This window comes from Mus pahari, chromosome 12 (assembly GCF_900095145.1).
Source record: "Mus pahari chromosome 12, PAHARI_EIJ_v1.1, whole genome shotgun sequence".
In the NCBI taxonomy this organism is placed as follows: domain Eukaryota; kingdom Metazoa; phylum Chordata; class Mammalia; order Rodentia; family Muridae; genus Mus; species Mus pahari.
This window is the reverse complement of record NC_034601.1, coordinates 16,435,353-16,447,138: the sequence shown is the minus strand read 5'-3', so window position 1 is coordinate 16,447,138 and position 11,786 is coordinate 16,435,353. Positions and strand designations below refer to the sequence as shown.

The 11,786-nt window shown below is 42.5% G+C and overlaps 1 protein-coding gene across 1 annotated transcript; it reads right to left on the bottom strand.

Moving 5' to 3' along the window:
• Nucleotides 1-3,296: 3,296 nt before the first annotated feature.
• On the bottom strand, nt 3,297-4,816 carry LOC110329941 (transmembrane epididymal protein 1A-like). Its single transcript, XM_021209889.2, has one exon. The coding sequence runs from the start codon at nt 4,446-4,448 to the stop codon at nt 3,564-3,566; it is 885 nt and encodes a 294-aa protein (XP_021065548.1). The 5' UTR covers nt 4,449-4,816; the 3' UTR covers nt 3,297-3,563.
• Nucleotides 4,817-11,786: the final 6,970 nt, after the last annotated feature.

Below are 11,786 nucleotides of genomic sequence, written 5' to 3'. Positions count from 1 at the left end.
AGCTTACAGATATGTGCTACCATCCCTGTTTCTCTGTGGATGCTGGGTCTCTAACCAGACTCTCATGCTTTCATGGTAAGCACAGCACGTTACTGACTGAACCCAGGTTATTTCTGTATGCCATTTTCTATTCTCTGGCTACAGATATAACCTATAATGCAAGGGAGACATTCTTAGACCAAAGGGTCTGCAATGCTTCCTGGCTCTAGAATCTTTTTTTGTTTGGTATTCTTTGTTAAATTTAACTGATGTCAGTTGGTGTGTGGGGTGTGTGTGTGTGTGTGTGTGTGTGTGTGTGTGTGTCCGTCCATGTGTGCCCATGCTGAGGCCAGAGTAGAACACTGGGTGTCTTCCTCTATCAATCTCCACCTCCTTGTTCTGAAACAGGTCTCTTACTGAACCAGAAGCTCAGCGTTTGTGATAGGTTGCCTGGTCTCTGCCCCTGAATGCTGGGGTTACAGGCTACACAACTGTGTCTACCTTTTTACGCATGGGCTGAGGGTTCAAACTCAGGCCTCGTGCTGGCAAGCTGAAGGAGCCATCATTTCCCTGGCTCCTTTTATTTGCTATTTTTGAATCTGGAGCTCAGGGAGCCAAGAGTGACCACAAAGGCTGACCCTGTCAGCTGCTGGGATTACAAGTGTGAATCAGCACACCAGTCTTTCACTGTTATTCTCCTTGCTGAATCCTGATCATTTCCTCCTATGAAGGTCATACTACATAGTGCCTCCCTTCTCATCCTCTTTGATGTCAAAAGTGACCTCTGGGACTCGGGAATCCCCTCCCCCAAACTAGGGCTGTATTTCCTGGTCTTACAGTCACCCTTTCTCAGTTCCTTCCCACAACACTAGATTTCCATTCTTGGCTTCTTCATCTTTAGGATTACTCTAAGCCTCTTGACATATCTTGTCTTGGTCACCAAGCATGATCTGAGTTGTCACCAAGAAAGCTGTATCATCCACCCATCTAACCTCTTGTCATAAATTGGTCTGGGATTATGGTATTGAATAAGTTTTAAAATATTTTTCAACATTTTCTAAGATATCTAAAATGTAAAATGCATAGTAATAATTTTCTTATTTAAATGTATTAATTAATCTAATAATTAAATTACTGAACATTTGATTTAATACTGAGTTAATTATTAATTTAATAATTAAATTGAAAATTATTTAATTTTATCCATTATTAATTAATTACAATTAATTTAATTAAACATATTTTAATTTTTAAAGGTAACTGTCATCTATCTTAAGTCCTTCCCCCATTAGATAAAGTTTGGGAATAAAGTTCAACTCGGATTACATAATATTAATCAGACTCTTAATGGTGAAATTTCTCTAAAATTAAATTACTATTTTATTTTATTTTTTTGGTTTTTTTCGAGACAGGGTTTCTCTGTGTAGCCCTGGCTGTCCTGGAACTCACTTTGTAGACCAGGCTGGCCTCAAACTCAGAAATCCACCTGCCTTTGCCTCCCAAGTGCTGGGAATAAAGGCATGTGCCACCACCAGCCTAGCTTAAATTACTATTTTTATTTTGGAAAATTTCCAAAAATGACAAGTTGATAGGAATCATGCCTACATGCCCATGCTCTGATATGATGGGTGTGACAGCAATCTTATGTCAGCTGGGCTTGGCTGGATTAGCCAGTTTGGGTCTGAGTTCGAGGCCAGCTTGGTTGACAGAATGAGGTTCAGGACAGCCGTGACTACACAGAGAAACCCAGTCTCAAAAACAAAAAGCAAAACAGTGAAAGCATAAACAACAACCCAGCATTTGAATGAGAAGATTGGCCTTCACAATGAGGAGGGGTCTCATGCAGCCATTGACGGTCCTAGGAAAGACCAGCTAGACCAGTCACTACCACCTAGAGATCTATTTGTACAAAACTTAGGAACTCAAAAATGCAGCCTCGACCCTGGTTCCCAGTCTATCTGTGAGATACATTTCATATCCTATGCTTTTGCTCTCAGGTGGAATATGGACAAGTTTTAACACTGACCTCTTACAGAGAATGTGCTGTCAGCCTAAGAGAGATGGATTTGTCTGGCTCATCCTGACAGCATGGCTGTGCTCAGCCAGTGGAGTGAGGCAGGGCCAGGTTTTTTCGAGTGCAAAGCTAATGCAACTTGGAGAACAGTTTCTAGAGAAAAGAATTTAAATCTTCACTTTTGTGAATATCGTGTGATATATAAATCATCAATGATAATATGAACACTGTCCCCAGGGTCATGAGTACAGTATGACACAAGGTGACTCAAAGCTTAAGTTTCTGGCTCTGCGATTTTTCAGTAGAAAATAGCTTCTGCTTGGATTGGTTCCTGCCCTGCTGGGAAAAAGAAGGCTTGGGGTGTGGGAGCCAGAGGCCTGGATCCTGTTTCAGGAGGATGGGCACCTCTGTAAGATTCACACATGGCCAGTGTGGACTGCTAGAGCCCTGGCTCCCCTCTTGGATGGTCTCCAGAGACCCTGGTCCATGCTCTGCATATCGGTGCTTCTTTTCAGATGCCCATGGCATTTTAAAATGACCGCTTTGTCTGCTGCCTGCAAATCTCTGTGCTTCAAGAGGCTTTCTCTGATCGGAGGAGCGAAAATTCCTGGCTGTATGGGGAAGGTAAATGCAGTGGCTTCATGTGTCTGCTTCTCCCAGCTATCTTTTCTCCACAGGCCTGACAATCACCCCCTCCCATCCTGCCACATCTGTAAACTTCCAGATGTTTGGTGTCTGTATCTCATTTGAAGACATCCATAAAGATCATCAGTATCCATCCCCACTTCATGGCATTCTTCCCAGACTCCACTTTCCTCAAGTAAGGGCCGAGCTTTTCTTTGGTTTCTCCCCAGAAGCATTCGTACAGGATACAATACACATAGTAGATTTTCTGAAGGAGCTGGGACAAGTGGTTTTGTATCACAACAAAAAAACAAAGCGGTATGAATTATTTGCCTGCCTTTTTTTATTTTGCAGGGCTAGTGAACCCAGGTTCCCAGGCACACGAGGCACACACTCTACTTGTGTACTTGTGTTCTCACGCTTGTAGCCAGTGCCTCCACAGAATGAGAATCTCACCAGCCCTAAAATTACCCCTTAATCACCTTATTACACCCACCTTCGAGAACTCCACCCAGGACTCTTGGCTCTCCTGAACTGAACTAAACCACCTCCTCTTTCTCCTCCCTGCATTCTCAGCAGTCAGAAGTACACTTACTCAGTTTAAGTTTCTTTCTTTCTTTCTTTCTTTCTTTCTTTCTTTCTTTCTTTCTTTCTTTCTTTCTTTCTTTCTTTCTTTCTTTCTTTCTTTTCTTTTTTTATTTTTAATAAGAAAATTTACCAAAAGCCATTACAGAAAAGCACCATTTTGTTCTTTCCTTATGAATGACCAGAAACCGTATAGATAAGGAACCAGATGGGAGACTGACCTGGATGGATCAAAGTGATAACTAAGGCGTTATCCACGGAGCTACAAGATTTATTTGAGGATAAGGAAGCTAGATCCTAGGATGGAAAGCTGTGCTGCGAACTCCAAGATGTACATGCACACTCGAGACAGCTCCTGTTCCTACACACCTCCATCCTGTGGCACAGCTTCTGCAGTGAGCTTTTCTAGTTCTTCACCACTGGATTCCATAAGACACCGCTGGTACCTAGCCCCAAGAGTCTTTGTCGAGGAAGAATAGTGACGGTGCCAGAGACTACAGAGGCCATAGATGGCAACCAGCAAGATAACCCCTAAGACCAAGTGCCAGCAGAAGAAAATGGTTACAAATGCCAGGTCTGTAGGGTTGTCTGCCCTCCAGGGCTGTCCAGTGAAAGGTATATACATCTCACAGATCTGCATCATCCAGGTGCCTAACACCAGACCTATCCAGCACTTGAGGACCCAGAGTGGGGCATTGTCAGGGACCCAGATCTCCACAGTGAGCATTAGAGCAAGCAAGAAGGCAGGCAACACTAACAGAAGATGCACTCGGATCTCCAAGGCGTTTTTGTTTTCAATATGGGCTATCATCATCAGTGCCACCACATAGAAAGCCAGGGCTTCAGCTGCGCGCTCCAGCCTCTCACTCCAGCGTGCCTGTTGTGCCTGGCTCACAATGCCTGCTATGCCACTGAGAAAAAAGAACCCAAACATGGTTACATGCTGCCAGGTGTCCTTGAAAACGAACAGCCGCCGAGGGTCCTCCCAGTCTATCATCTGCAGTTTGTTGACCCCTATGGGGTAGAAGTATTCACCAATGATGGCAAAAGTGGGGATAACCACCTTTATCACTGCTTCATAGGAAACCTGCAAAACCCGCCCGCGACACATCGGCTTCCATCGGAGCAAGGGGTGCTTGAGCACCGTCTGTTTCCGGAGCAGGGCCAAGGACATTAGCCAGGAATAATAGACTGCGTACACGAGGAGGCCAAATCCTGACAGCAGGTGTCCTTCAAGGTTTCCCATGGCTCTTCTGTGTGCTGAGTCGGAGAAGAGCAGAGCCAGTGATGAGATAGAACCGTGAGCGACTCTCCTCAGAAGCCTCACAATAGAGTCTTGAGGGCTGCAGGAGCAACCTGGTGCTGCCACCCACTTGTAAGAAAGAAGATCTGCGACACTCCCAGGGTGGGACCGCTAAGTAGTGAGGTTTTTAGTCATCTCAGAGTGTTCCTGTCTGAGGTTTACTGGTACTGAGATTTCAGCTTTTATACCACGTGGCACTACAGATTGGGCTTGCCCTTTCCTTTCATTAAGATTCATGCCCAGCCCATCACCGACAGGGAAAGGGGAGGAGAAACAAAATGCTTTGGCAGAGGAACTGTGGGCGGACTACTACTGACCTGGTGCCAGGAGTGGCATATTTCTCTCATTTAAATATTAATTATTAGTGTTTAAATCTAATTGAAAATACATAAAATTAAATCTTGTTATATACTAAACATTAAATGTTTCTCTCATTTAAATCCCTCAACAGGGAAAATGTAGAAATGGCTCAGTGTTAAGAGATTTTTCAGCTCTTACAGAGGATCTCAGTTTGGTCCCTAGCACCTACCTGAGGCAGTTTACTACTCCCTGTAACTTCAACTCCAGGATATCTGTTGTAGTAAATATTTAATCTCAATCAGTCATTTCTACCTCACCTACGACCATTCAGCTTCCAGATAAAAGACACAAAATCTTTATTATATTTATTATATTCATAATAAGTCTTAATCAGCACTAGAGCTGGGCAGATATCAACCCTCTATGACTATTTTGTCTAATTCCCTGCCAATAACCCTGAGATATGACATGCCAGGTTCTGCCTGGGCTGCCCTTACTCTGGGTGGCCAGCCCTGGGGGACCATTCTCATGATCCCTTACCCCGTGGTATCTTCTCTCTCCAGCTTCTCCCTCTTCCTCTCATGTGGTCCTGCCTCAGACCACCAAGCCCAGGAATCAAAACCCTACCAACCTCTCTTCTGCCCTGCTATAGGCTGTCTGCATCTTTATTTGACCAATAGTTTTAAATTTAGGAACAAGGTTACATAGCTTCATTTGGTATACATGTTATCCTTGTTCCTGGGAGCAACCAGACTTTGTACGTAGCATTACAATACATAGCAAAAGACCAAACATCAACAATTTCCCTTTTTTTTGTAAATAGAAAAGGTCTTTCTTTTCTAATAATAAACAACACATGATAGGGACAATTATAAAATAATTATGAAATTTATTAGGTAAGAGCTACATTTAACATGTCCAGTCTGCTTGAATTTGGGAACTCAGAAGAAAGTATTTTATTCTCTACCCTATCCTGGTGAGTCCAGAGTTCTGTATCTAAATCAATTTCTCTCCTAACTTGCATTATTAACTTAAATATATCTTCCTAGACCTAAAATAACTTCCTAAATGTTAAACAACTTAAGTTTCATTGAAAGGTTATAATTATCTAGTCCTCAACCCCACGAGAGCCCTCAGAAGGAATTAATATGCAGGAAGTATAGGGACACAGGTCCCAAAATTATAAAAATGACAGAGACAGCTGACTGCCTGGACAGTCCCCAATATTATCTCTATAACATTGAAGCATCCACCTTCAGCCTCTGGCCCTGTGTATCTGACAGACCTTTTGTGATTCAGGAATTATGAAGGACTTGCTTCATAACGTTTTGGCAGAGCTTGGCAATCAACTACCCTGCATCCAATCGTCCCTTCTGGACAGACATGTCTGTAGTTGAAGCAAGGGTATTCTCTTTGCCTAGTGGTTAGTTGGCCACAATTGAAGCAGCTCCATATGGTTATTGATGCACAGAGTCCTTGAAGTGGAATGGGGATATTGTCAGGGTCAGACCTGTTTCATAATCAAAAGAACTTTTAATGATGAAATAGTTTTAAATGCCATGTTTTATGGATCTTTGAGGATTTTTAAAGACCAACTATGTATCTATAATATATCTGATTGTCAAACATTGCTTATTCTTAGCTATTTACTATCTGAATAACCTTGAATACATTCTATTATAATTAACTAAATTAGTATCTAATATGACCATGAGTTTGACTGAGTATGGATTTGCAGTACTTAATTATCCTAAACAGCTTGTAACTGTAGCTATTAAAAAGGACTGGGTTAAACCTTATATCTGAAAAGGGTTGCATGGGCATAATACCTATACAAGAGTTGAAACATACATATATTATGTTGTAGCAAAATTAATCTTAAAATGTGTATCAATATACAAAGACTTACGCCAATGAAAACTTTAAACCTGTACCAATATAGAAAATTCTTTATTGATGTAACAAAACATACTTCAATTTTGCATCAAAATATAATGGTGTCTACCATTGTAAGATTATGGCTATAAAATGGGTTTGGTTTTGTTTTGGTTTGTTTTGGTTGGGTTAAGAGTAGTTTCAAAAAAATCTACTCTTATTTGTCTAATACTTCTATATCCTCCCCCTTTTCTTTTCAACCCACTTTCCCTAACCTAAAGAAGAAAGTGTAGCCACCAGCAGCCACAGGTTCCTGGGTTCCTGAAAGGAAAGCTGGGGATGGATGGGAAGGATGGCGAGAGAAATAATGAGCCAAGACAAACTTCTCTGATTAAGGCTCAATGTTTTAATTCTCAGGTCTGATTTTTAAAGGGGGGAACCCATCCCCCACTATGCCAGGATCTCATTGCTTTGTCAGGATCTCCTCAGGAAAGCAAGCTCAGCTGCTCAGCAGGTAGAAGCTGCAGATATGGCAGGACAATAAACTTCACCTAGGTCAGAAGACTCTGCCATAGGTGGGCTAGCTGACTGTGGCAAACGAGGTCTGACTCAGCCCTCTCAAGGCTTGGGGAAGGTCACAAGAAAGTAAGATAGAGAAACCCCTGAATCTGACCTCCGACAACATATCTATAACTTATAAAATGACCAAAACCATCCGCCCCAATTTAAGGGACTGGGACGATGATCATCTTTTTATTGCTTTCTGCTGCACTGAGGCAAAGAATTCCTTTTGGGAGCCCAAGAAAATTAGAAAAATGGTTAGTCTTAAGAAAGCCAGCTGTAGCATTTGTTGTCCAGTCTCTGTGTGCTGACAAAGAGCAAGCTTAAATGAAGTCCTGACTGTAACAGTCTGAAAAGCTGGACCAAGTGTTCTAGCTGTTCTGAAGGTGTCCTGGAAGCAAGTCTTCAGAGGAAATAGTTTGGATGCAGTCGAGATAGAATCAGGTAAGGAGCTGGAACAGTGAATCTCACCATCTCAGCATCCCTGAGGGTGAATCCTTTCAGGGCTGCTTCATGGCCTTCCATTCCGCAATGTACAAACCTTACAAGCAATGCATAGTTCTATAAAGACATTTGTATGGAATGTGCACAGATCAGTTAAAATCAGTTTGAGCAGCTGAAAAACAACTGTCATTCTTCAGAGGTCAGTTTGATCATATAATCAAACTGCAATGTAAATCTCCATTCATGCCATGTGAAAGGATGGTATGTGATAACGAGTATGAGAATTTTGTAGCAAACAAGATTTATTGGCTATACAAAGACATTTTATATGTCCCAGCCAGCCTCAGAGCTGTTCTCAAGTACCAGGATCAGCACATACATGATCTGTCTTGTTGATCTTGGCAATCTCCCTCTTTTTGTCTATAGCCGAAATCTTCAGGGGATCTATTGTGGTACAGTTTTATTTTCAGTAATTTAGATGATAGATGTAGCTTTTCTATTCCTGTTTAGACAAACGTAAAAATCTCCTCCCCAGCACATTTCCTTTCTTCCATTTTGGAATTAGGACTTCTATAGGCTGATGAACTCACCAGGCCTTTCTGAAGGCCAGTGTATCTCAGTAGTCGTGCTACTTGTCTCATTGGCTTAAGAAATTTAAAGTCAACAAATCACATTTTAAACCGTCTTTGCGAGCTCTCATAACCCCCTCTCCTCCCCCCCCCCCCGTTATGTTCTATGAGCTTTTCCTTTAAAGTTCTATTAGGTCTTTTTTAATGACTTGGCCTGTAGGACTGTAAGCTATCTCCACAATAGGCTTCATGCCACAATGTTCATACAATTGTTGCATTTTAATGGACATATACACCTGAACATCATCAATTTTAATCTGTAAAGGCTTCTCCAAGATAGCCATCAGCTCTAATAAATGTGCAATCTCAAAATCCCCCTACCTCAGAACTCAAGGCAGAAGTTCATTGGAACTCTGAACATGTATCAGGCGTATGATATATCAACATGTGTACACATCTCAATCCTGCAAATTACAAAATGCAACACATAACCCACTGTATGGCATTGCTTTAAGTTAGCATCAATAAGCAGAATCTGGACCCTTGCTTCAGTATATTCTCTCTCTATGGGCTCCCACTCTAATTTCTCAAGACAGGGTTTCTCTATGTAGACAATGTCTGTCATGGAACTCACCTAGTAGACCAGGGTGGCATTGAACTCAGAGATTTTCCTTCCTCTGCCTCCTGACTCCTGGGATTAAAGTTTGCATCACCATTCCTGCACGTCTCTTTGTAAACCAGGCTGGCCTCAGACTCACAGAGATCTGTCTGCCTCTGCCCCTCTAGTGCAGGGATTCAAGGTGTGAGCCACCACTACCCAGCAGATGTTAGTGATTTTTAGTAGGATACTGAATGTAGTAAACGCTTGATAGATGGTAGTAATTATTAATTTACTTATGTTTTTATTTAAATGTTACTTTTCTGAGAGCTTCATACATGAACATTGCATTTATATTATTTCTTCCCCATTATTTCTCACCCCTCTCCTACTGTTTCCCCTTCCTATTCCTTCTGAAGTTATTATTGTTACACCCAGACACACAGCTAGACAAGGGCATAGGAGGACACAGGTGCTATGAAAGGGAAAATGGAAATGGGAGGAGAGGGGAGGGGGAAATAATGATGCTTGAAAATGCCATACAGAGGCTGGAGAGAAGGCTCAGGGGTTAAGAGCACTGACTGCTCTTCCAGGGGTCCTGAGTTCAATTCCCAGCAACCACATGGTAGCTCACAACCATCTGTAATGGGATCTGATGCCCTCTTGTGGTGTCTCTGAAGACAACTACAGTGTACTCACATACATAAAATAAATGAATAATAAAAAGAAAAGAAAAGAAAACGCCATACAGAAATATCCTATTTTATGTTTACTTCACTTAAAAATGTGTGTGTGTGTGTATGTGTGTGTGTGTGTGTGTGTGTGTGTGTGTCTGTGTGTCTGTGTGTGTCTGTGTGTCTGTGTGTGTTAAAAGAAGTTATACCACTTGGGGTAATAAAGATGCCCCCTAGAGACTATTTAATAAAAGCTCCAGCCGGGCAGTGGTGGCACATGCCTTTAATCCCAGCACTTGGGAGGCAGAGGCAGGCGGATTTCTGAGTTCGAGGCCAGCCTGGTCTACAAAGTGAGTTCCAGGACAGCTGTGAACAGACACTATGACCAAGGCAACTCTTGTAAGAACAACATGTAATTGGGGCTGGCTCACAGGTTCAGAGGTTGAGAGGGTCAGTTCATTATCCAGGCAGGAGCATGGCAGTGTTGGGGCAGGCATGGTACAGGAGGAGCTGAGAGTTCTACATCTTCATCCAAAGACAAACAGGAAAAGGTTAGCTTCCAGGCAGCCAAGAAGAGGATCTTAAAGCCCACTCCCACAGTGACATACCTACCCCAAGGCTAAACCTCCAAATAGTGCCACTCCCTGGGCTCAAACATATTCAAACCACTACCCATGGGAATCTTCTTTCGAGTTCTTGGTCAGGGGAAACCAAAAGTCTCAAAACAACACATGCTTTTGCTGCCACCCTCGGCTCCTACCAGAACGTGGAGACCCTTCTGCCGACGACACATGCATTTCAGACACAGGACTTGGAGAAATTGAGCTGGAACTGACTTGGAAGCTGCTTAAGCCTGAGCTTCCCAGTATGATAATACTTATTTTTTTTTTTTGAAATATGTTTTTTTTTATTATTATTATTATTTTCTTTATTTACATTTCAAATGCTATCCCGAAAGATTCCCATACCCCTCCCCCCACCTCTGTTCCCCTACCCACCCACTCCCACTACTTGGCCCAGGCCTTGCCTTGTGCTAGGTCATATGGAGTTTGGAAGACCAAGGAGCCTCTATTCCCACTGATGGCCGATTAGGNCATCTTCTGCTACANATGCAGCTAGAAACACAAACCCCGGGGGTACTAGTTAGTTCCTGTTGTTGTTCCACCTACAGGGTTGCAGCCCCCTTCAGGTACTTGGGTACGATAATACTTATTTATGGGACTTTTTGGGAGGTATCTAGATTTAGATTTCAATAATGTCATAGGATTAGTACTCTCAGGATTCAGTTAGAGCCAGGCATGGTGAATAATCTTAGCACTTGGGAAATGGAAGCAGCAGGATGAAGGGTCCAAGGCCAGCCTTAGCAAGTCTGAAGCAAGCCTGGGCTGTATCAGTCTGTTTGCAAACAAAACAAAACAAAAACAAACAAAAAAATCTAATCAGCACTAAGAGGAGTAGGAATCCTTTGCTGAGGAAAAGCCATGGGAGCAACAAGGTGGCTGCCTACAACCCATGACACTCTCACCAGAACCCAGCCATGACACCTTCAGGTATATGCTGCTGCTCTGAGCTTGGATTTCTGGCCCCAGAACTTCAAGAACTTACCAGCTTTTGTTTAAGACCCATTCCATGTCATTTTATAATTGAGTCCTTTGTTGACAAAGAGAGAATTTTAACCATGGAACTGTTCATATTACTTAATTTCAAGTCCCTGTAACAGAGGCAGGTTTTTTCTTTGTTTTTGTTTTTGTTTTTATTTTGCTTCCAGGAGTCAGAGGGCTCAGTCCATTGCAGTGTGTGAAGCAGACTGAGGAAAGAGATCACATCTCAGCAGCAGAGGTGAGGTGGAAACTTCTGGTTTCTTTGGAAAGTCAGGAATGTCAAAGAGTGTTTTGCAGGAGCACACAGGTAAAAGGATATTTTGCTAAAACAGACATGTGAAAGAATGTTTCCATGAAGCAGATACACATGAAAGGAAGTTTCGCTAGAGCATACACGTGAAAGGATGAGTAATGTTTAGAAGAAATATAAACATGACCACACAGACAGTGGGAGCTCAGGCATTGGTTTGCTTTGCTGAGGACACACATGTACTGGTTCGCCTTACGTTGGGTTGTTGAGCTTTACTTGTGGGTGAAAGACCCCCGTTCCAGGGGATATCCTCGCTCTAGTCCCAGAATGAGACGATGCCCCAATAACTCGAGAGAAACCATTCTTGATGCTATATGCATGAGGTTTAATCAGGAAAAATCAACATGTT